We start from the raw sequence: 26,709 nt of genomic DNA, 5'->3' as shown, positions 1-26,709 counted from the left end.
AAGGCAGCAGAAACAGAAAGGTGCAGAGATGATAATAAACAGGTACGGGCATGTTTTATGATGCCGATCAGGAATGTATGTGTGTGTGCGTACCTCTGGCTCTTGTTCTGGCGAATGCAGCCTTCGATGATCTCTTTGATTTCTGGGTCATTCACTTTATCAAAGCTGGCTGGCTTTATACCCTGCAGGAAAACAATGACATATCAATAAACAGGAAATGATGGAATTAGGTTTTGGGGTATTGGATATAATCATTGAAGACATATGGTATAGATTACATTTATATAAACTACACTGCAAAAAAGGTGCGTCTATAAACAAGATAAAAACACTAAAACTAAAATCTCCTACATCTTCAGTTGATCAGATCATGTGATTTTACCCCTTTAAGATAATGGCCTATGTCAAGTGTGTGACTTAAGCGGATTTATTATGCCTAAGTCAAAATAAAGTGTTACCATATCTTACTTAAGTCACAAAGGCATGTTCAAAAAATTGCCTAAGTCACATTTTATTTTGAAAACGATCATATCGTCATACTGTTAAAATAATCGCCTCATTTTGTGTCTTTTTTAAGTAATTTAGTGTCTTTTTTGGTCATTTTGTGTCTTTTTTTGTAATTTTGTGTCTTTTTTGTTGTAATTTTATGTGTTTTTTGGTCATTTTGTGTCTTTTTTAAGCAATACATTTTTTTTCTGTCATTTTGTGTCTTTTTTTAGTAATTTTGTGTCTTTTTTTGGTCATTTTGATACTGCATCCAGCGGCCCCCAGGTAATTTGAGTTTGAGACCCCTGCTCTAAGGTGTCTACATAAGAGTGACACGAGAATGTCATAAACATGACATGGGATGTGTCATGAACATTAATGACACTTTGAAGGAACATTAATGCTCATGATACTTGTCATGTCATGTTTCTGACAGGCTTGTGTGACTCTTATGTAGACACCTTCAAAATAAAGTGTTACCATATCTTGCTTAAGTCACAAAGGCATGTTCAAAAAATTGCCTAAGTCATTTATTTCTCTTAAGTTACATAATTTACACACAGTGTTATTACTATGCCAATAACCATCCTTTGTTACATCCTTTTTGAGTGAAATGATCAATAAATGTCATATGTTACACTTTTGGTGAAGTTTTTTGTGTTTCCTGCAAAACTTGAAAACATGAGTTAGGAGATTATTTCAACAGGGCGACACTGTGCAAGATGCAAGCTGTTTTTTGAGCAATTTGTTACAATTTCCATGTCCAGCAGCGTTATTAGTCCTTCATGGAGCACCGGTTGTGGGTGAGGCCAGGAAGAAGAGTTAGACAATCTGCTTCCTGTTTACATGCCCAGTTTATAAATGGTCTGATGTGCATTTTTAGGTGGGTTATTTCTGAAACAGTGCTTGTGTGGACACAGATCACTTTCGCTTTAAATAAAAAACATTTTAGTGTAGATATAGTCTAAACTGGTATTAGTTGTTCAGTGAAAGAGACTCACACTTGTGACTTTGCGGTAGATCTGAGCAGCGTTTTGGCATTCAGAGTAGGGGTATTCTGAAGTGGCCATCTCCAGCATGCACATCCCAAAGGCGTAGACGTCCACCGACTCATCGTAGTGCTCCTCGTACATCTCTGGGGCCATGAACTCTGGAGTTCCTGTTAGGACCACATGGTTGGTCACAGTCAGTTCCAAGAGGGGCAGCTGAAATCTATTCCACTTTTTCATAGTTTATAGTTTGGTTTAAAAAATAATCACAGTATACGGTACATAGATTCCTCCCACAATTTGCACTTATCTAAAATTATAATGTACAACCACGTGTCAACATAAAGCTAAGAATGCAAACCAAAAAAAAAGAATACCAACAGAAGAAAACAGACTTTTCTTTTACAAAGCACTGCTGGTACCCACTACAGTCGAGGAGGTAGCTTCCTTAGTTAGCATCCCATTCTTTTACTTGTTTTCCTGTTAAATAATTTACAAACAAATACGAGAAAAAAAACAAAAACAAGAACCAACCTACTAAAAGATCTGTATATTTTCACCAGATGGGACACCTCAACAATCAACAGACATTTTGGTTGGTGCAAGAATTTACAAGGTTCATGTGTCCTCAATTGCTCGATCTTGTCGATTCTCCCTGTACAACATCAGGAAGATCAGACCCTACCTGACCGAACAATCCACACAACTCCTGGTTCAGGACCTGGTGTTATCACATTTAGACTACTGCAACTCTCTACTGGCAGGTCTTCCTGCTGCACCACCAAGCCTCTGCAGATGATCCAGAACGCGGCTGCAGGTCTGGTCTTCAACCAGCCCAGGAGAGCACATGTCACTCCTGGGATAATTAAATTATCATATTTATATCAAGAAAAGCAAATAACTGGCTGTGATTTATCAAGATAACTCCACTCCTCATTTCTCTGCATGGCTCCCGGTCAAAGCCCGCATCAAACTCAAAGCCTTGTCTCTTGCCCTCCAAAATAGCAACAGGCACAGCCTCTTCTTATCTGAACTCCTTTGTTCAGGTCCATAAACCCTCCCGTCCACTACGCTCTTCGTCTGGCTTCTACGTCTCAAACCAGACTCTTCTCCTCTGTAGAGGCCCTATAGGTGGTGGAACCAACTTCCAGACTCCATCCGTTCCACTGAGTCCTTCTCAGTCTTTAAGAAGAGACTGAAGACCAACTCTTTACTGAACACCTTCACTCTGGATCTACACTGACGACTACGACAAGTATCTCACTGACCGCTCAGCGACCTATAAAGCTCTTGTTGTCCTAATGGACTCAAACTGAACTCACGGCTCTGACTCTTGCTGTTTCTTGACTTCATCCTTGCTTGTGTTGTATTAACTCTCATTTGTACTTTGCTTTGGATAAAAGCATCTGCTAAATGACATTGTAGAATTGTAGAATTTACACACCCGGTCGAAAAACAGAATAAAATTCAGATTCAAATGGTGCATTCATCATAAGGACACAAGGATTTCTAATTGGTGGATAGAGAACGTTTCCCCACATTACGTAAATTCCTGAGCACTGTTAACAATCTGTGTTTACTGTCACATTAAAATGTCCACAGGGCACAAATTATGCCCCAAAATCTACCGAATAACGGACACTGATTACCATCTTCCTGCCGATTGCTCTTCCTTCCTGAGTTAAACTTCACTGAGTTAAATGCTTCTCACAGTGCTTAAGTTGGCTCACAGGTCCAACATCTCATGAGTGGTCTCTGTTTACATTAAGTGCGGCCCACAAAGTGACTCTGTCAATATCAATCTATAACTACAGGCAGCTGATGCCCGCTATAAAAACCTGGCCGGTGCTGAATGCAGGGAAAAGTATATTTAAAAGGCCTTGAATCAATGTGCTGATGCAGCTAATACCTTCCTGGCATGGCTCTGTTTATGTGGCCTACCTATCACACTCTTGGCAAAGGAGGTCCGCATCAGCGTGGCCAGTCCCAGGTCGCCTATCTTGACCGAGCCGGTGGGGCCCGTTATGAAGATGTTGTCACACTTGAGGTCCCGGTGGACGATGGGAGGGGTCCTGGTGTGGAGGAAGTGGAGGCCCTTCAGGATCTGACGACACCAGCTCCTCAGGACCTTTGGTTTCATCACCTTAAAGCGCTTCAGGTAACTGCAGACAGACACGACCAAGCAGGACGTTAGTCAAACATTAAAAAAAACACTTTAAATCAGCTAAACCTTACGGTCTGCAGTATCTGTGGATTCTTTTAAGTGTCAACTTAAAACATATCTGTTTAGACAGGCATTTAGTGACTATCTGTAGCTGGTCAACTAGACGTCCAGGCTTAAATTATGTTTTCTTGATGTATTGTGTTTTTCTGTGTTTTCCTGTATGTTGTTTTATACCCTTGTAAAGCACTTTGTGGTTTTCTTTTCCTGTGAAAATTATTATAAATAAAATTTACTTACTTACTTACTTACGAAATGAACACCATGAGACAAAACAACATCATAAATAACTTTGAACTTCAATGCATCATACTAGTATGATATGCAACTTTTAGTTAATCAACATTTTATTGCGTATGATGAATTTTAGATTCATCAGATTAATTTTCTTCCCCCGTCTTTTGCTTTAATCATAATATCTATTATTAATTAATTTATGTCTTTTTTTTTTGTCTTTTTGTGTCTTTTTTTTGGTCTTTTTATGTGTTTTTGGTCATTTTACGTCTTTTGTTTCTTTTTTGGTCATTTTACGTCTTTTTGTGTCTTTTTGTGTGTATTTTTTTTCTTTTTTGTGTCTTTTTTGGCCATTTTGTGGCAGATTTAGAAGTGTTAAGAGTGTTTTAAGAGTTAATTTCTTATTTTTAGTGTACAACATGCTTATTTCTAGATTTAACAATCTTAATTTAAGAAATCTTGTCAAGTGAAATTATCTGTCCATGCAGCAAGATCATTTCCCTCAGATTTAGTGTTTTTAAACACCTTTTTTGCAGTGTATTATTCAAAGCTGGTTCCCTTTAAGTACAGTATGACTAATAAATCGCCCACCAGCCACCCTACAGACGCTTTTTAAATTCATTATTTTTTGTTAGTTTTTTGGAAGAAGATAGAGCAGCACTGCCAAATATTTACTGTACTTAATTGTGTTAATATTTGCTTATTGTAACAGCAGGCTTACAGCTGTCGGTTTGCCCTGTAGCTAAAATAAGCCAGATACACGTTTTTACATTTTCTAAACCTTCAATAGATATGTACAGATATAAAACTGTCTCATACAATATTAAACAGTTTCATTGTGTTACAAAATTATCAATATTACTATTGTTATCAGTCACAATGACCCTAAATGGAACACAAACAGAAGGGGTCTTTTTGGTTGAACTTTATCATAATTAAAATCATTTTCGTATCCGTTTATTTCGGTCAATATATGTAATTAAAACAGAAGTAACAAACCAGAAAAAAAGCATTGATCAAAACAAACAATAAGTAAACAGAGAAAGAAAATTGATACTTGATTGTTTCTTTTCGTATATGAGGAAAGCCTCCCTTTTGAAAAGCTGTAAATCTACTGTTGGAACAAAACAAATAGGAGGGAAAAGGGTCATCAACTGTATCTTTACAGAATAAAATATTTAAAAAATGATTGCTGCATGTGTGTTTGTGTGGCACAAGTATAACACTGTAGATAAATAAATGAACACTGCATGATAATCATCAATTTTCTTCAGTGGCAAGCGGTGAAACTGGTGTACTGATGCAACCGTAATCAGCTGTTTGTTATTAGATCATTTTAAATGCTTCATTACCATAAAACTATCTGCAGTACAGAACCACTGCTTGTTGCTGACATTTACTCCAGTGGAGGGCCATGCATGACCAAAAATACTAGAGTCTATGACTTTAAGATTAATTTTAATTTTTTAATTTTCAGTGAGCTGTCATTGAGTACAGAACAATAGATATGGATAGATAGATCATAACATACAGTCGCTAATCTATGCACTTTATGTGTTTTCTTTGCACACTCTTCACTGCACCTTATTTGTTTCACGGCACCTTATATTTTTATACTGTATATTTATATTTTATGCTGCACTACAAACAATACTCCTTCTTTAGACATTTTTATTTTTATTGCATTTTATTGCTTGAATATGCCTATGTTGTTGTTTTTATTTAGTTGTGTTGTTATTGTCTCTGTGTGTAATTCTGCTGCTACACTGTAATTTCCCAGCTTGGGATAAATTAAGTCTGTCTGTCTGTCTGTCTGTCAGACACAAAATGACCAAGAAAAAGACACAAAATAACTAAAAAAGACACAACAAAAGGCACAAAATGACAAAAAAAAAATAGACTAGAATAAACTAAAGAATAAAGAATAGAATAAAGTAAAAAATTACCAAAAAAGACACAAAATAACAAAAAGGACACAAAATGACCAAAAAAGACACAAAATGACTAAAAAAAGACACACAATGAGAAGACAAAATAACAAAAAAGACACAAAATGACCAAATTCTATCCATCCATCCATCCATCCATCCATCCATCCATCCATCCATCCATCCATCCATCCATCCATCCATCCATCTATTTATAGCTATGAGGAGGCTGTGCTCACGTTTTGAGTGTTCCTGACGTCATGAGTTCAGTGACCAGGACGATGCACTTCTTGCCTCGGAGCACCGACTCCCAGGAGTCGTAGAAGCGGACGATGTTCGGGTGCTGGAGCCCCTTCAGCATCTCCGCCTCCTCCTTGAAGCGTTGCTGCTCCGCCTTCGTCAACTTGCGGTCCTGAAGTGAGAGGAAACACACTGTTATACGCCATGACTGTGAACATTTGTTTCCCCAGTGTTTTTGGAGAGAATGTCACCTAAATAACTGCAAACATCGCTTCATTTATTCCTATAATAGTGATGTGTTGGTCGCAAATGAGCCAGTTCAAAGAGTCTGCTCTTTTAAGTGAGCGATGGGAGCCGGCTCACGTCCATCAGTGAGCTGTTCTTCTTTTTTTACTTTCTTTTTTTTTTACTTTTATCATTAGAAAAAGTACTATGGTACATGCATGCTGTGTGAACCAATCATATGAGGATTGACAAGCGCTGAGACACCTAAAATTGTTGGATGCTGCTGTTTTGCACCTTGTATTATATATTTTTTTATTATGTTGTTTATTTATTATTATTTTTACTCTATACCAAAATATTAGTTTTTTGTTTTTTATTGTTTGTTTTGTCCAGATGTCAGTAGTTAGCATTAACAAAGCACATTTACTTGATTGCTGTATTTAATTTCTATATTTTCAGTACTTTACTTGTTTTGTTAGGTGTATGTGTTTTAATAAAAATCATTTTTCAATCTGCTTTGTGTAGCAGAGTGGTTCTTCAAGCAAGGGATTTTACAACTGTAAATGCAACTGGCTGCAGCAATTTATTGAGCGCACCTCAATAAGTAGAGTCTGTCCTGATTATTTTTTAGTCTCTTCTTCAATCATGTGTTCAAATGCATGGATAAAAGACTGATAGTCCAATGGGTTACCATCAAACACAGAAATCTCTCTTGCAGGTAACATAGACAGGTTTTGCAGTGAGACAAACAGAGTTCCACTAAGTTATTTTGTCTTTGAATAACCACATCCAAGTTATCATGAGCAGCTTTAACAACCACATCTGAGTAATCCTGTGCAACATGAGTTATGGGGCGATTATGATTTGCAGTTTTGTGTTTTTCAGTTACATTTTTGATTTGAGGTTTATTTTCTGGTGTTTTGGAACCCCTTGTAGGTGCAGCGCTAAATTTGGCTGAATTATAAAAGGTATAAGTGGTAAAATTAAGAGCCATTTGGGGGACAAATGATCCGGATCACTAAAAAGAGACCAAATCACCATCACTATTCTATAACCTGTGAAAAAATGCTGTCACACCGTTCTGTTCAGAGCCCCAAAACATGAGCCTTCCTGACTGTGCACTAACACCTACTGCCACTAGATGGTGCTATCAACTCAGAGCTGCAGCAGTGTGGAGACAACACCCAACCTGAGCTTCACAGAACACATTTCTACTGCATCTGCCACACATCCCCCAGTATGGCGGCCAGAATGGACGCGGCAGAAATCCAATTCACTGGCTCAGGCGGCATCCCGGAGGAGCAGACACAGCCATTGACTTATCCCTCTGTTAGACTCTGGAGCAGAGGTTATTTATACAATCTAACACTCATGCATGTTTTGCAGTGACGGTTTTTAGTGCTCCAGTTTAAAAAAAGCATGTGTTTTTCATCTTTTGTCTGATTTTAGTTGTATATTTTTATGTATTCTTCTCTTTTTAAAAACCCCTGGTGCACTCATTAATTACATTTACCATATTCAGACAAAAAATACACATATCATTACATTTTTCAATACATCAGGTAAAGAAATAGCAGTTATGAATATGAATGTGATGTGATATTTTGATGTGATAGTTATAAAGCTATATAATTAAACACAATGCTCCAAATTAAAACATTTTTACAGCGGAGGAAATCCTGAGCGGCCCGACTAACTCAGTGTGTATTTTTAGACGTGTCACAAGCAACTGTTGTTATCTGCTATTTCCATGTGTACAAACAAACAAAGCACATCAGGTTTGTGGTCTGTTGACCCTTGTGGACCATGTGACCTGCTGTGCAAGAGCAGTTTTCTTTCTTAATTGTTCCAAAAAGTTAAAATAGAAAGCAAACTTAACCCTTTATCGGGCGAAGAACTATATTTGGTAACTTCAGTGTATATCTAAATGGGGTCCCCATGTCTCTCTGTGAGGTCGTAGAACCACACAGAATTGTAATATTTAGAGAAAAAAGTTGCAAATTTACTAGATTAAAGTGGCAAATCTACAAGAAAAAAAGTCTCAGATTTAAGAGACTTAAAGTGGCAAATCTGCGTGAAAAAAGTCGCAGATTTACGAGAAAAAAAGTGGGAAAAAACTCCTTTTTTCTCGCAGATTCACCACTTTAAATCTTTTTTCTTTTTTTTTTCAAAATATCTACAAGAAAAAAAGTTGCAGATTTCCATTTATGGACTATTATACTAAATATAACCCCATGAAAAATTAACAAATGTAAATTTTTGAAAACTTGAAATCCTCCAAGTTGTATTGTTAATATTTAAATCTCTTTTATTTGTAAACCTTATTTTTGTTTTGATATTTGATTTGACTCCACCTAGGTTTTTTGTTTGTTTTTGTGTTTTTTTGTTGCTTTTATTTTCTACTATCATTCTGTTCTTTCGTGTTGATTTCAAGCATAAATTAACATGCACCTTCTTTATTTTTGTATGTGAACGAAAGAAAAAACCCAAGTAGTTTCAAAAAAAAAAAAAGTTGATGATTTTAGAGATTTAAAGTGGCAAATCTGCGTGAAAAAAGTCGCAGATTTACGAGAAAAAAGTGGGGAGAAAAAACTTTTTTCTCGCAGATTCAACACTATAAATCTAATAAATCTGCACATTTTTATTGTAGATTTGCCGCTTTAATCTCGTAAACTTTTTTTCTCAAAATATCACCCCCCTCCCCCGGGTCTGTATGTTTTTTTTTACACATTCTGGCAGTATGTAATATCCTCCAATATTCTCTAGGGTTGAAATTTGGAATTTACATGTATTTCAATGAGTGTCCTATTAAGGGTTAAAGAGCTTGTAGCCATATGTTTGCATCCAACAACAAGCAACCTTTAAAAATGTTAAAAATGTAAAAGCAAACTGTAAGAAGAGACAAAACAAACAGAGCGTCTGACTTGATCATAGTGAGGGAGTCGGGTGGCAGCCATTGTCGTGTCACAAGCAGTCGTATCTATAAATAGATATCATCATAACACTGGCTTTCCACTGATCGATTCCATTGATGTGGAGCTTTTCGCTTTACACAGAGCTCCCCAAGGGGACTCCGTGTTCTGCAGATATTTGGATGCAAATAAAAAAGATTTTCACGTCATGCAGTTTGTCTTTCTCCCTACATCTATCAATGTTTATTGCATGGATTTTTTATGAGCCTCTGCTTCTCTTCTCCCCATGGTGTCTGTGTTTCATCTCTTCCTCTCTGTGTCTATACTGGTGGAGGCAAAGTGTCCTTTTCTGGAAGTACTGGTGGAGGCAACCCTCTCCTCTCAACAGGGAGGCAGCATCAACAAAAAGGGCTGCTACTCGTTTGTTATTACGGCTAAGAATAGGCCGAGGTCTGCCCTCACGCTCTCAATCTGTTTATGCATGTGTACCTGACTGTGTGCAGGTGTGTCAGGTCTCAATGACGACAATGAATACAGCACCTCCACCCATATCTGCATGTGTTGGCTTTCTGCCATACTTTATATTAGGGCTGCACAATTCATCGAAATGTAATCATGATCAGGATTTTGGCCGCCATGATTAAATTAACCTGATCGTCGGCGATATTTCCATTTTAAAATGTGTCTCTCCTGCATATCTAATCAGGTTCTTTCTACACCAGTAGTCCACCAACCACCAGGGGGCGGGGCCGTTTTTCTCCCCTGAAAAAAGCCTGGTTGCTGATTGGATAGATGGTTTGTAAAAGCCGGTGAAGCAGTGTTGCCAACTTAGCAAGTTTTTTGCTATATTTAGCGACTTTTCAGACCCCCTTAGCGACTTTTTCTGGTGTTATTGGAGACTTTTGGAAACTCGTTCTTACTCTTCTTAAAGAGCCGCGGGGGGTCGAAGAGTAAGAACGAGTCGAAGCAGCACAGTCCTCCTGCAGCAGTCTCTCCCAGCTGCAGAGCCAGAGGGGATGTTAAGCCCTTAGCGTCCAGTCTGCAAATTGCTAATAGGGAGCGGGATGTGACGTAGTACTCTACACGACAACAACACACGCCATTTGTAAAAGCCGGCGAAGCAGTGTTGCCAAATTAGCAACTTTGTTGCTATATTTAGCGACTTTTCAGACCCCCTAAGCAACTTTTTTTTTTTAAAAAGCAACTGGCGACAAATCCAGCGACTTTTTCTGGTGTTATTGGAGACTTTTGGAGACTCGTTCTTACTCTTCTTAACGAGCTCGTTAAGAAGAGTAAGAACGAGTAGTAGCGGCACAGTCCTCCTGCAGCAGTCTCTCCCAGCTGCAAAGTCGGAGGGGATGTTAACCCCTTAGCGTCCAGTCTGCAAAATGCTAACAGGCTAACAGTTAGCTCTGTAGCAGTACAGTGTGTATGTGCTGCTGCTGCAGGAGGTGTTCACTTAGCGATCTCTGTTTGTTTACAACAAGCACCGGACACTCTGTGCACAGTTAGTGATGCTGGTTAATTCACCATCACTATGTTTATGATCAGCGGAGACCCTGTGCATAATTAGCCATGCTGCTTTGTTTATATACAGTTTATGATTTGTTTACAACAAGCACCGGACACTAAAAACTGTTCCTATTGTTTGTTTATAAGTAGTGCAATAAAAATACGGATGTTTTCCCTAACATGATGAATAATTGTGATTACAATATGGATCAAAATGATTATCATTCTGGCCATAATCGTGCAGCCCTACTTTATACTGCCAGGGAGTATCGACTGTGTTTGGGTGCGTCTGTCCTCTGTCTCACTCCCAGAGAGAGCATCACTCTGCCTCACTGTCTGCTTGGTGAGAGACATAGTGCTTATCTGTGTGTCCCCGTCTGCTGCCTCCTCAGCATCTATCCAGTCTCCCTCTGAGTGTCGCATCAGACAGCCTCGGGGTCGGCAAAGTTCACTCAGAGTTCAGCTGGTGAGATTGTGTCTAGACGGACCCACACATTGCTGCTTCCCTTTCACATAGCCACCCACACACACGCACACTCACCGATATTCACACGAAGAGAGGCACAACAACAACAACAAATCTCTAGAAAAAAAGGCGATATGTGTTTTTCACAGTCCTCTTTCCATTGCCAGGACTGATAAACACAAGCAAACACAATTACTGCTGTTAGGAGGCTTCACTCACACTGACCTATGTGATGAATTTAACCCTCTGGAGTCCCTGAAAGCACCGCAGCAACACTTCTTCATGACGCTGCAATGTAAAAACGAAGCAGCATGGAGCCCTGCTGTCAGCTTTTTTGAAGTTTCCATGTCCAATTTAGTGCATCAACTCTTTTTCAGCAAAGGTAAGTTGAGTAAGACCAAGTTAAGTAAGACCAAGTGTAAGTTTTTCAAGGTTTTTCAAATTTTGCAGTTTGCATTCAGCATTTTTAATGCAATATTTTGTCTATAATTCTTTTTGTGATTTTTGTCAATTTCAGTTTGTGTGTTTTTTATGTGTTTTATGTGTGTTTTTGGTGTGTGTTTCTGTCATTTTTCTGTGTGTTTTATGTGTTTTTGTAATTTTATGGGTGTTTTTTGTAATAAAAAAAAGTATGTGTTTTTATGTGTGTTCCTGTAATTTTTTGTGTGTGTTTGTGTGTGTGTTTTTTTTTTTTTTTTTGTGTGGTATATGTGTTTTCGGTGTGTTTTTTTGTGTTGAAAATGTTGCTCCAATAAATCAAAATGAAAAAAATAATAATCAAGTCATATAGGTGAGGTTGTGCTGAAAAACAATATCAACATGGCATGGTGAACACTTTTTAAGTCGTTTATACAGGCAGAATGAAAAGTCGTCAAAAACTCCAAAGGGTTAAAGAATACTCCCCAATAAACCCTTGAAAATAATGGCAGTAATCTTATATTGTATACTCCAAAAATAGACAGCACAGTCTCCTAACCAGCAGCAGAAAAATGGAAATGGGGAAGCAGCAGAGCAACAAATAGGCAGAAAGTTAAAGCAGAGAAAGGCAGAGTCTGTGACACGGCCCTGTGGTGACTGGTCGGCTCTTTCTTCCTCTAAATCAGCCCAATTGTTCTTCTGTTTTTTGCAATGCATGAATAAACACCCCAGCTTTAAGCACACAGTAATCATGAGAATAAGACTCAGTAATCACTGGACCTGTGGGGGCCGTTCTCCTAATGAATACCTCAGACTGTAAACAAGATTATATATACATACACTTGGGTCTTACTGTTATTCTACAGGGGACAACTGCCATTAATATAATAAACAAGCAGTAAAGGGGCATGAACATATCTGCACTTCCTGTTCACCCACGCTTGTTTTGAACTAATTTATTTCCCTGTGTACTGTGTGAATCACATTAAAGGACACATTTCCATTGCATTGCCAAGTTTTTGCTGAATCTGCATAGTCTCCATCTAACTGTCCCTCATTATTCTGGGCAACCATTCATTCGATTTGCTTCCCACTTGGCGGATGTCTTGCTAATGACTCAAGAAAAAGCTGTGTGGAGTGTGAGCTCTTGAGATCTATTCGACATATTAGGTTCAACCAGGCGGCAACCTCCTGGTCTGAGCAGGGAGGCAAACCAGGAAGTGCCTTAAGCTGCATTCTACCAAAAATTCCAAAATAAGTGTGGCTGCAAAAACAATCTGTCAATTAATTTCAATGCAAAATGAGAAAACTTCTCACTTGATTTATTACCTCAGAAAGGTTTTTTTAGGACAACACTATGGTCTCAATCACTAGTAAAAAATCTTCTTCAAGACAATCTGATGTTAATAGTGTAAATAATGGCCCCATTTAGAAGAAAATAGAAGATAAAGAATCGTATGATTTGGGGCGGGGCTACCTTTGATTGACAGGTCACTAACAAGGCGAGCCGTCATCAGGAGAGAAGCAGAACAATGAGTATCCACGGCAACGTGTCAATAAAGTTATATATAATGTTATATAGATATAAAAAAGGACGTTTAGCAGTTTGGTCTCTTAACTTTGACCCTTTCACTGTATTTTTACGTATTGACAGTTTATTTGAACGTTTTGTTCAGTAAAACAAGATAAATTATCTAACACTTCTAAATCTAAAGTTTTTTTTTATCTTGGTAAGAAACATAATCATCAGGTCACTCTGTTCGGGCCAGTTCATCGCTGCTTGCAGCTTTAATTTATCTTGTTTTAAGAGTTAATTTCTTATTTTAAGTGTTCAACATGCTTATTTCTAAATTTAATAATCTCAATTTAAGAAATCTTGTCAAGGTAAATTATCTGTCCATGCAGCAAGATCATTTCCCTCAGATTTAGTGTTTTTATCTCTTTTTTAGACACACCTTTTGCAGTGTATGTGTTGAACGGGCACTGCAAAAGTTAACAAGAACATCAGAAAATATGACACAATCAAGGAAGATAATGATGTTCAATTTGTGTCAGATATATCTTGGTTTAACTCTTTTTTTTTACTGTTATTGTGGCCACATTTAGTGGACAAACTTCCAGGTCCACGTTATAACTCCTCTTCCATATGCAATATTATTTTTTACTTCTCCAAGTACAGTATTGTAATATGACTTCTTATATGCAATTATTTCTGTTAATACCAATACATTTTTGTTTTGTATTCATATTTTTATCTTATTCACTTATCTGTTTGTGTTGTTGTGTCGTATGTTATTCTTATTTAATGTCACACCGCGGTGAGGTGGTGTTTTATTTCCTGTTTTATTTTGAAATAGTAATTCTCCTTTCGTTTCAGGTCACTTGCCCCTAACTTGTTTTTCCTCCTTTTGGAGTGATTTTGAGTTCATTTTTATTCCCTCCAGTTCCAGGTTTATCGTAGTGTTTTTGTAGATTCTTTTATTTTCTTTACCAGGTTTGGTCCCTCCGTTTTTGAGCGCCTTTTGTTTGTTTTAGTTTTTATTTGTTAGTTTTCCCCTTGTAAGATTAGATCATATTCCCTGTATATCAGTTTAGGACTTATTCATTTTATTTTTTAGAGAAGATAGGGTTACAGTGTTTTTCCTCCTTTGGAACAACTGTTCTTTATTCTCATTTTAGTTCAGCTTCAGGAGTTTTGTAGCCACTTTGGTTTCGGTGAGGATTACTCTTGTTGCATTTTTTTTAATAAAGAGATTTTTTCATACACCTGCTCTGCACCTGAGTCCTTACTTGAGCCCGGCCTGACATTGAACTGTATTTTATTGTACTTTTGGAGCAACCTGACACAGTCCCAGTAAATATTACATTAAGTTTCACACATGTCATGTTACCTGTAGGGTGTGTGCAGTTAATTAAACGATATTTTGGGTGTTCCTGTTACTTTGTTCACACCTGCATGGCCAGTTTGTCATAATATTGTTGCCAAAAGGCGCCTCGGGGGCCTGCCTTAGTGCTATAACTCTGTAAACACAGTTTACAGTCTGTAAGACCTGTTTGTGCACCATGAGATTTTTTTGGATCAGACATCTGGTGGAGCAGAAGGTCAAGCAGCAGGTTAAGTAGCCTCATAAAACACAGAAGGGAAATGGACGGGATATGGCTGACAAGCCACATTTAGTAGAAGGCAAGAAGCTGAGGTCATGAACGCCAAAGCACGTGCGGCCTAAATTATCTATTTTGGCAAACACTGCAAGAGTATCACATATCATAGAGACTGGAGAGGAACTGGCTTCCCTGGTTACATTCTTGTCTGAAGGAGAGTTTAACTCAGCTGCAGAGAAGGAAGCAGGAACTGGATTAACAAATAGGGAAGTATTAGTTTTATTGTAAGTGGATATTTGCACCTTTATGAGGGTGCATGGAGTGTGTATGGCCCTGCAGTGTGAGAATAAGCATGTCACTGTGTTTGAAAATCCGAGGTGGCGGGTGGCTGGGATTAGATTACTGTAAACCGGATTAGAAACCAAGGCCAGTAGGCCAAGTTCAATAACCTTCATAGATGACTTCAGCCTTTGCTCTGCACTGGCCATTTTGTTTCAGGCGAGCACTGGTTAGCAGGAGGCCTTCATATATAACCTCATACAGAAAGGATTATTCACTTAGAGTTCTTTCCTTTTGTGCCATTCCCCTTTAACCCTTTGATGCATAACATATAAACACCTTCTAATGCACAACATGGGTCAAAAATGATAAATCAACATTCATTTCCCATGTTATCCCATGCAGGCTGTGCACTGTAAAAAAAATTTCTGTTGCTTTTACAGAATAAAAATGGCAGCTGTGGTTACCAGAATAATTCTGCAAAAAATACAGTAGAAATGTAAACAACTTTACAGAACAACTTATACATTTTACTGGTATTCAGTGTACAATAAATAATAACTGAATGTTAATTTACTGGTATTCAATGCACAATAAGCAAAATCTGCTTGTAAATTTTGCATAAATAATTTGTATAAAAGCAGCATCATCCTATTAAATTAGCAGTGAAGGACGGTATAATCTACAACTTTAAAATGTATATATTTTTTAATTACTACAGTTTTAGGATGTGAAATGTACAAGTTATTCTGTAAAGATTGTAGACATATGTACTGTATTTTTTACGGAAATATTCTGGTAACCACAGCTGCCACTTTTTTTTCTGTAAAAACAACGGGACATTTTTACAGTGTATGTTTGAATATCTTTTTTTTATTACAAGAGATCATTATATCCATTTTTCCTTTCATACTTTATGAAGAAAAATAGTTTTTTGTATTATTACATCAAGTTTACACACATGGGTCAAAAATGACCTTGTGCATTAGAAGCATAATGATACAAAAAGTGATATACTAAATTAACAATTTGAGTATATGTGTAACTATGTTTGTCTTATTTTGAAGGTTTAACTTTAAAAGAGTTGTTAGAACCACCAGATTACATTACATTACATACGTTAGCTAAATAGTTAGCTTAGCAAGCTACTTAGCTAATACTTAGCCAAGAAGTTAGCTTTCCCCCCATGTTGTGCATTAGAAGAGTAGTTACCGAAAAAAGGGATTTTATTAAAAATGAATAAAGGAAAACATAAAATTAGGATTTATGATGATCAAAAACAAGTTATTTGAGGAAAACCTGCAATACTGAATGATGAAATTAATTTATTGCAAAGATATAGAACATAAAAACTTAGTTGGGTCACTTTAGATCCATGTTGTCCATCAAAGGGTTAATCCCATGCCTCAGATAACGATCCCTTCATATGATCATGAGTGCTTTAGATGTGTTGATGATCTGTTTAGCTATAGAGTGAATGCCAGTGTTATGTGGTAATGTCCCAAACATTCAATAGAAATTAAATCTCCATTGTGGGTTAGGTAATGTGGATCCAGCCCGAGGGACTCTTGCCAACTGTCGGTGCCCTAGTTGAGCCGTGCGTCTGGTCAGTCTGGTTGGATCGATTCCATGCGGGTCTAGTTGGTTTAAGCTCTCGTCCATTTTCATTTGCCTCGGCTAATTTTAGTCACACATCAATAGTCTGTCTTGGCCTCAGCCACATGAACTTTTAATCAGAAACATCAAGACAAACTCTATCTGCTCAACTATTATTTACACTGAATTGTGACCAGAAACTACAGTCTTGGGCTATTTTGTCCATTTTTGAATCCTTTTCATCCTGCCCGTATACACCACTTTAAAAAGGAATGTTTAAATGCCATGTTGGTATAATGTTTTTCAGCACAACCTTACCTTTATGACCTGATAATAATTATTTCATCCTGACTTCCTGGATCAACATTTTGAAGCCAAAAGGAAACAAAAAAAAACGAACATAAAATGTGATTTTGAATACGTTCTTCATGCTCAATGAGGAATTTTAAATGTTGCAAATGTGAACAAAGGTTGCAAATAGTGTTGCAAAAAGTGTCTTTGTAAGTCATTTTGTGTATTTTTTGGTCATTTAGTGTCTTTTTTAGTTATTTTTTGTCATTTTGTGTCTTTTTTGTCATTTGGTGTCTTTTTGTGTCTTTTTTTAGTCATTTTTTATTTTTTTCAATTTTGTGTCTTGTTTTGGTCATTTTGTGTCTTTTTTTGTGGACATTTTGTGTCGTTTCTAGTCCTTTAGTCCAACATAAAATGTGATTTTGAATACGTTCTTCATGCTCAATGAAGAATTCTAAATGTTGCAAATGTGAACAAAGGTTGCAAATAGTGTTGCAAAAAGTGTCTTTGTAAGTAATTTTTTGTCTTTTTTGGTAATTTTGTGTCTTTTTTTGTGACTTTTTGTATCATTTTGTGTCTTTTTTTTGTCATTCTGTTTCTTTTTGTGTCTTTTTTCAGTCATTTTATTTTTTTCAATTTTGTGTCTTGTTTAAGTCATTTTGTGTCTTTTTTTTTTTTTTTTTTTTTACATTTTGTGTCTTTTTTAGTCCTTTAGTCCAACATAAAATGTGATTTTGAATCTTTTTTTTTTAACTTTCAAAACACTATCATGCTCAATGAAGAATTTTAAATGTTGCAAATGTGAACAAAGATTGCAAATCTAACATATAAGAGGGTTACAACCAGTTCTATCATTTTATACTAAATCTATTTGAGCTTGTCTCCAGTTTTACTTGGTATATCATCATCAAACTGAAACTGGCCTCATGGAGTTTACAGCCAGAACTTTAGAGGTAAATTTACAGTAGGGCTCCACGCTGCTTTGTTTTCTAGTCTGGATGTCATGAAGAAGTCTAGATTTGGCGCTTTTGGGGACTCCAGAGGGGTAAAACTTCCATCAGAGCTTTCATTAATTGTTTTTAATCCAAGGATAGGACATAGGACAAGCAGCAAAATCAATTATCATGATGTCAGCTGTCAAACTGTCTTGTGTCTCTGTCTTGACTCTCATACTGAGCTCTAATGTTGATATAAGCCTTAACCGTGTCAAAGTCCAACTGCTCTAATGGCCTTAATAAGGATGAGCCTTTTACTAAGAAACATGGCACGTGATAGTAGCAGGAAACCTCCTAAGCTGGCATTTATCTGTAGAGATAAAGACAAACAGCTCTCATAATTAGGCGTGTCACGGTTTCAGCTCTTCACCAAAATTTGTTGAAATAAGCTTTCAATTTCAAGTATCAAAATCAATGTGTGGTACATTCCTAAAATAATTATGGCATATGTCTTATCACACTTTATAATATATACTGTTATTTCAGAAATGTACTGTTTTATTTTGCAGGGTTATTCTTTTCTACATCAAGTGCAAATGTTGTTTAAAAATATATTTTTATTAAAAATATGCCACTGTTAGACTATCTTAATGCCTAAAGATTAGTATGCCATTGGTTTAATGCCCATAAGAAATATTCTTATGAAAAAAATGTTGCCTTATTTTTACATTCAGCTACATTTCAACTTCCATTTTATGGTTAATGTTTGTAATAAAAATATATTTTAAATAAAAAATATATTTTTAAAAATATGCTTGTAATAGAAATATATTTTAAATAAAAAATATATTTTAAAAAATATACTTTTAATAAAAATATATTTTAAATAAAAATATATTTTTATTACAAACATTAACCATAACTTTTATTTTTTCTAAAAAAAATATTTTTAATAATAAAAATATTTTTAATAAAATATATATTTTTAATAAAAATATACATTTTTATTTCAAACATTAACCATAACTTTTATTTTTAATAAAATATATTTTTATTCAAAATATATTTTATATAATTTGCAGTGCTTGCTCGCTGCTTGCAGCTTTAATTTATCTTGTTTTAAGAGTTAATTTCTTTTTTTAAGCGTTCAACATACTTATTTGTAGATTTAATAATCTTAATTTAGGAAATCTTGTCAAGTGAAATTATCTGTCCATGCAGCAAGATCATTTCCCTCAGATTTAGTGTTTTTATCTGGTTTTAGACACACCTTTTTTGCAGTGTTTCTCTCTTATTTTGGCCAACAATGGCTCTTCTGTTAGTAAACAAAATGTGGATTTGGAGAATCGAGACAAATATCTGAAATATTTAACCCTTAATAGGGCACTCATTGAAATACTTGCAAATTCCAAATTCCAACCCTAGACTTTCAAGGTCCCGGCGGTCAGAACAAAAAACATGGCGGACAGTTCTCTCATTTTTAGTGAAAAAATCAATATTTTGACTTAGTTTCTGCATAAAAATGGATTTTGATCACATTTCTAGCGAGAAATATATGTTTTATTTTCTAAATATTCACTCAGTGAATGTACATAATCACTTTGTATGTTGGAATAGCCACGGGATATGACTGTCATTAACTTGCATTGTAGCGAAATCCGTGTCAGTTTCACGGAAATTTGAGTGGTTCCGTGGCTATTCCACAGATTTTGAGTTAAGCGTCATTTTGTGTCTTTTTTTGGTCATTTTGTGTCTTTTTGTGTCTTTTGTTGGTCATTTTGTGTCTTTTTTCAGTCAATTTGTGTCTTTTTTTTAACATTTTGTGTCTTTTTATTGTCCTTTTGTCATTTTTTTTGTCATTTTGTGTCTTTTTGTGTCAGTTTCACAGAAATCTGAGTGATTCCGTGGCTATTCCACGGATTTTGAGTTAAGCAAATCCGTGGCTATTTCACAGAATCCTGTGAGACCATGTGGTTCTACGACCTCAAAGAGAGACATGGGGACCCCATTTTGATATCCACTGAAGTTACCAAATATAAAGGGTTTTACGGTGATTATCATGATCACGGCAGCCATCATGTCAGTGCTGCAGACCTGAATGCTGCTCTCGTGTTTGTCTTCCTGTGAGTCTGGCTGGACTAAGCTGAGCTGAGCTGGACCAGTCTGGGATGACTGGGTTGAACCAGTCTGGTTTCTGCCGCCCCAGTTATGCTGTCTGTGCAGGGTTTTTGTTCCAGCCTTACAGGCACCCACTGTAATTAACTCCCTGGATCACTCTGCATGCTCACTCACACAGACAAAAAGTGATGGAGGGAGGGAGGGTGAAAGAGAGAGAGAGAGAGAGAGAGAGAGAGAGAGAGAGGGTGACATGCACACATAGAGCAGCATATGTTGACACAGACGGACAGAGAGCAACAGCTTGCTAACAGAAATGTCTCTGCATGTACGAGACACACACAAACATGTCCAGTTAGAGGGACGGACGGCAGAATATAGAGCTGAAGCGGGACTAAGGGGGATATATAGCTCTGTCCATTTAGGCTGGGGATTCCCAGGGAAAGAGAAAGGGGAGAAGAGGGATGGTGTCCGCACTGTGAACTTTAATTACACAGTCTTTCAAGCTGCATTTGGACAGATAATCCCCTGGCTTCCCTCTCTTTGTGGACACAGGAGAAGAGCAGCTAGGTGCTCCCAGGCTGCAGTCTCACAGGAGAGTGGAGACAGAATTAAATCTCACGTCCAGGCTGTTTATCATCCTCCTGTCCTTCTGTTCACGTTTCATTTGGAGATTTAAGTGTGGAGAATTTGTGTAGTCAACTTGACTTACAGCCAAACCATAATTAGGGCTAGGGCTGGGCGATATGGCCCTAAAAGAATATCACGATATTGAAGGCTATTTTTGATATTCTTGTCAATATAAGGAAATACTTAGATACTAAGATATAGAAAATATGTTTTTAGTTTTTTTTTAGTCTGAACTCTGACTCTTCAGTATGAGCAAATAATAAAAATAACCATTTAGAGGTTCCGGGGGCATATTTTTTATGAAATTTTGTAAAGGAGAATAAAGGTTCTTGTATGTTTTATTTAAGGCATCTTATTTTGACAGTCTTCTTGTAAATTCTGTGGTGGATTCTCTTAACACACTGTGCTCTTATTTTGAAAGCTGCATGTGTTTAGCTACACCCTAAATAGGGCTGGGCGATATATTGATATAAAAGATATTTTATTTATTTATAGAATTGGTTGATAATGTAATACATGTAGCTTTCAAAATAAGAGCACATGGATGTGTTAGCAGAATCCACCACAGAATTGACAAGAAGACTGTCAAAATAAGACGCCTTAAGTAAAACATATAAGAACCCTTATTCTCCTTTACAATAATTCTCTAAAATATGCAATGATTAAGATGGAATAGTGGCATTAGAATGTGCGAGAGGCACAAAATTTAGGCTTTTAGGGCCAAAATGTTCTCTGGGCGAGTATGTCTGCGGACCCCCAGATATATTTATTTAAGTTGCTGTGGCACTACTATTTTATATAAAAATAAATGTAAAAAATAAATGGCTTGAATGCTGTATTTATTCATGTTTTACAAAGGGTTTAACCTGAGCCAGGCCTTCCCACAACAATGATAATGATAATTGTGATACATCCACACTGTGCTGTGTCATCAGAGATCACTGCAATCAGCAGCAGCAGGACAAATGTCAGTTCTTCATTATGAAAACATTAAGCCGGTGACATCTGATCATCACTCCTCTGATTATTACAGTGCACTCTAATGCCACTTTGCATTGACACTGTGTACAGGCTTTAGTAAACAGGGCGGATCATGTGACCTGACTAGAATGCTGCTCTGAATGTAGCACTGGATCAATCTATATGCGTGTGACCAGGCCACTGCCCTGTCTGCCTGTCTGTGTGTGTGTGTGTGTGTGTGTGTGTGTGTGTGTGTGTCTCCCTGCATGTGGTAAGTTAGCGTTAGCTACACGACTGCTCTCTGGGAGGGATGCCATGGTAATCCTCTGTCTGTCTCTCTCTCTCTCTCACCTCCTGTGTCTCTCTTTTCTTTCTCGGCCTTATTCTCTTCCCTGTTGTACTGTTTGTTTGAATATTAGTCTGTTTTCCTTTAACCCTTTGATTCACAACATGGTCTAAAGTGACCCAAATAAGTTTTTATATTCTATATCTTTGCAATAAATTAATTTCATCATTCAGTTTTGCAGGTTTTCCCTCAAATAACTTGTTTTGATCATTATACATCCTAATTTTATGTTTTCCTTTCATTCATTTTTAATAAAATCCCTTTTTTCTGTAACTACTCATCTAATGCACAACATGGGGGGAAAATGACCCATATCCATTTTTTAGCTAAGTAGCTTGCTAAGCTAACTAATTAGCTAACATCTTGGCTAAGTATTAGCTAAGTAGCTTGCTCTGCTAACTACTTAGCTAACTTCTTGACTAAGTATTAGCTAAGTAGCTTGCTAGGCTAACTACTTAGCTAACTTCTTGGTTAAGTATTAGCTAGGTAGCTTGCTAAGCTAACTACTTAGCTAACTTCTTGGCTAAGTATTAGCTAAGTAGCTTGCTAGGCTAACTACTTAGCTAACTTCTTGGCTAAGTAGTTAGCCTAGCAAGCTACTGAGCCAAGTAACTAGCTATATAATAATACAAATAAATAAAATAAAAATATAATAAAAATAAAAATTTTGATCATCATACATCCTATTTTTTTGTTTTCATTTCTTACTTTTTGAATAAAACCCTTTTTTATCACTATGCTTCTAATGCACGAGGTCATTTTTGACCCATGTTGTGCATTAGAAGGTGTTTATATGTTGTCACCAATTTAAAACCTGACAAAAAAGACGCAAATATTAACTATCCTATTTTGTTAAATATGTGTTTTTTTTCAATGGAAATTATTATTTGATGGCTCAAGTAAGTCTCAAATGTTAAAATATGTGATTTTCCAATGTAATCTGGTGGTTCTAACAACTCTTTTAAAGTTAAACCTTCAAATATATAACCTTCCATATTACAAAAACTATTTTTCTTCATAAAGTGTGAAAGGAAAAATGGATATTATGATCTGTTGTTATAAAAAAAAAAAGATATTCCAACACATAGCCAGCATTAAATAACATGGGAAAGGAATGTGGGTCATTTTTGACCCCTGTTGTGCATTAGAAGGTGTTTATATGTTGTGCATTAAAGGGTTAAAAGAGCTGTCCTTCTCTTTGTTTATAATCTAAATTCTAATGAGACAGTGTTTCTAATTGTCTTGGTAATTCCTGACTACGTAGCCGTTATAATGTCATCATGCTTCATAAGCGAATAAGCAGAAAAAGCGGTTTATTCTCTACGAGATTTACTCTGACCCCAACGCATTTGTGGAGACAAAATTGGATATTGCAGATTCAATATGGGCGCGTAAATCAGCTTAAGCCTACTGTCTTTTCATTTTCCAAAATGCTGCACAGATTTGCTTACACGCCTGAGGCGAGATAGATCGCTGCCTTTGCTGGCGACATGAAAGAATGATGTCTGGTGGCAAAATATATTAAAGATACACTGTAAAAAATAAAAATAAAACCTGTTGTTTTTACGGTAAAAAAACGGCAGCTGTGGTTGCCAGAACTTTACCATCATAAATACAGTAGAACTTTTTAAAATATGATGGTAAAAAGATATTGGCACTGTTGATTTCACGTTTAAGATTTAAGATTTTATTCCATTTTTTACTGTATAAATAAAAAGTTTTTCCATCAAAAGAAACGCTGTTCTGCCATATGATTGACAATAAAATACTTTACCATTAAATATTACAGTATATTTTTGTAAGAGATATGGTGTTTAGTACATTTACCAGTGAGAAAAAGTATTTTTTACAAAAGATAACTGCAAAAATTACAGTGGTGGCTTGTATATATATTACATTAAATACATATTATAGTGTATTTTACATTGGAGTAATGTATTTTTCAAAAAACAAAACTGTAAAAAATAGTGTTTTGGCTAATGGGTCAGTGACAAATAAGGTGTCAAGATGTCAAATGGTGTAACCACAAAAAAATGATAAATATTAAATACTTCATCCACCTACATTGTAATTTATATTATTTTTACATATTAGTGGACTTATACATATAATTACTTCATTTTAAAAAACATCAAATTATTATTATTTTTTTTTACCATTTCTATATTTACACATTTTCGTCAATATTGAGCAGAACATATTCTACATACAACCATTTTTTTCTAAAGTTTTGACAAATTATGTAAAGTTTCTTATATACCATAGTGTTGCAATGTAAACATGGATTGTATTTTTTTCTCTCATTTTAGTTCACATTTATTTTCCTGTATATAATCAGATTTTTATGGGGAGAAAATTACTGGTTACTCGAACTGACACTGGGTTAGATCACGTCATTGACCCTAATATATACAGGACATTTACGGTGTTTTATTGTTACTGACACTGAATTAACCCATTTATCATTTTAAGGTCTTTTACTGTCATGTTTTAGCAGTTTGTCACCGTAAAATCTACAGACTGTATGTAGGGATGGGTATCAAGAACCAGCTCTGAATCAGCACTAGTTCCTGATGAGTACCGAAAACATTGATAAGCTCCTGGACAAACAGTGCTGACACCTGTATTTACGTCACAGTAATTCATTCTAACATAGCTGACCTTTTATAAATTTCATTATAGATGAGGAAGCTGCCAGCGTCAGGAGATAAACCGCATGTTTACATTCTGTTCTCTCCAGTCAGGGCTCACAGGCTCACAGAGTTAATGTATCTGTTATATATATTTATGTTAGCTTCTATTAATATTCTTTAAGTTTAGCATTTAGAAGTGAAGCAGCATTAACTGTTTGAACCTCAAGCTGTTTTAGGGCTTCTTTTTTTTTTCTTTTTACATTTTACTCACTGTGGCCTTGTTTTTTAATTGCTATTTACACTGCAAAAAACATGAAGCTTACCAAGTATTTTCTTCTTATATCTAGCAATAGTATCTTAAATATATTGTTTTGAGTATAATTTATCTACTGACCATAGCTTTATGTGCTTATTTAATTATTAGTATTATTATTATGTGCTTATTTAATTATCTTATTGTTTAAAGACTTGTTTTTAGGATTGACATTGTGAGCTTTTTCATGCTTTTCAAGCTATTCAATTGTTGAATATGGTGAGTTTTCACCTAAAATATTGGCTCTGGTTGAGAGTTTTAGTTGCATGAAGTTTGAATGATATTTCAAAAGCATTTTCTACCACCAAAACATTTCAAGTATTTCTGGCTTATTTTAATGTTACTATAGTTGGGCAATTCAAGCCACAATTGCTCAAAATAAGTATCTTTGGATTTATTTCAAGACATCATTGGTTTTTCCAGTGCCTAGTTTTACTTATTTAAAGAATTCCTACAAAGAAAAATGTACTTACTGCACTGGCAGATAATTTTACTTGTTTCAAGCATTTATTTGCTTAATTCTATTTATTTCTAATTTTTGGTCAGTTGTTTTTTGCAGTGCAGCTCTATGGAATCAGCACAAACATGGGAGCAACAATGCATGGCAGTAAACATGTATTTTGTGCTGAATAACTTTTATATTGTCGAAAAGTCCTTAAAAAAAGAGAAAAAAACAAGCTGAAATTCTCTGATAAATTATTGTTCTTAAATAACAAAAAAGGATTTATATGAATAACACAAGTGTCTCCACATGTTATATATATATTAATATATTTGCATTTTTACAACCTCTACTTGCAACCTCTCCTCTCCTGTCCTCTCCTCTCTGCACTGTGTAAACAGATTTGGAGTGCAATATTCAATGATTCAAGGATCTAGTTATGCCAAACAAAAGTTTATTTTTGGCAACATTTTAAACAAGACATGTAGAATAAAGTGATTCTGAAAGAAATTTCACACTTTTAAGCTTTGTTTTGGCTCCTTTTACTAAACTTTTATAGCCTAAGACCCATCAGAACATCATGACAGAAGGTAAAAGAGGCCTCAGCTCTTTTACAAGCTGAGCAGATGTCTCCAAGTATTTAAGCAGGCCTGAGCAGGAGCTGTGACAGTCTGATAAACCAAACCACAGAGCCCTGCTGACATGAAGCAGATCCAGTAGGTGTTAGAGTAAAACCACAAGAGGTGAAGGGGACATGGCTGCTGCTGCCACTTCACACAGAGCTTGATCTCAAGGATTAGCCCAGGCTCTTGTTTTGGAATTAGCTCCAAACCAAACACATGACTGACTTTTCTTGCACAAAGCCAGCAGTCAAATCAAAAGGCTTAGCATCACACTGCTCTCTATTGTGGGGCCAAGAGTCAGAGGGATGCATTTCTCCTCTCCTCCACAAGTCTGTCTCCCACCACATGTTGCCTTCACACACTCTAACAATGTTTCCTTATCACTCCTTTGTATAATAAACCCAATAGGCTGTAAAGGCTTTGACAGTGCTCTGGTATTAGACGTTTAACATTTACATCACTGTCCTCCCACTGCCATGTAAAATGCATGACAAAGACTTTCTAACAGTCATGTTTGTTGTACATTTGCAACAATGTTCATATTTGCTCTCTGCACAGAATGCATTTCATTCAGATAGTCAGGCGGCTTAGGACCAGATTTGGGAAGAAAGGGGACACGTCGGACAAAAGCACCAGATTTTTACACAAAATCAGGTACATCATATCTACTAAAGAGGATATCTTTTTTAAAATATGGCAACCTTTTCTTGATTTAATGTCTAAAAACTGAATTAGTGTTATTCTATTGCTGTGCCATTTATGTTATACCCTTGTTTTGTTTGTCTAATGTCAAAAACTCTGTCAAAAAAAACCA

At 36.2% G+C, this 26,709-nt stretch overlaps 1 protein-coding gene across 1 annotated transcript in view; it reads right to left on the bottom strand.

Moving 5' to 3' along the window:
* Positions 1 to 26,709, bottom strand: part of si:dkey-151g10.3 (serine/threonine-protein kinase WNK2) — a 78,272-nt gene that overhangs the window by 24,911 nt on the left and 26,652 nt on the right. The window contains exons 3-6 of the mRNA XM_059332393.1: positions 6,098 to 6,270; positions 3,417 to 3,637; positions 1,488 to 1,645; positions 94 to 182 (exon numbers count right to left, since the gene is read on the bottom strand). Of these exons, the coding sequence (XP_059188376.1) occupies positions 94 to 182; positions 1,488 to 1,645; positions 3,417 to 3,637; positions 6,098 to 6,270 (641 nt within the window). The remainder of the gene's footprint in view (positions 1 to 93; positions 183 to 1,487; positions 1,646 to 3,416; positions 3,638 to 6,097; positions 6,271 to 26,709) is intronic.

Source organism: Centropristis striata, chromosome 5, assembly GCF_030273125.1.
Source record: "Centropristis striata isolate RG_2023a ecotype Rhode Island chromosome 5, C.striata_1.0, whole genome shotgun sequence".
Classification (NCBI taxonomy): Eukaryota; Metazoa; Chordata; class Actinopteri; order Perciformes; family Serranidae; genus Centropristis; species Centropristis striata.
This window is presented reverse-complemented; position numbering and strand designations above follow the sequence as displayed.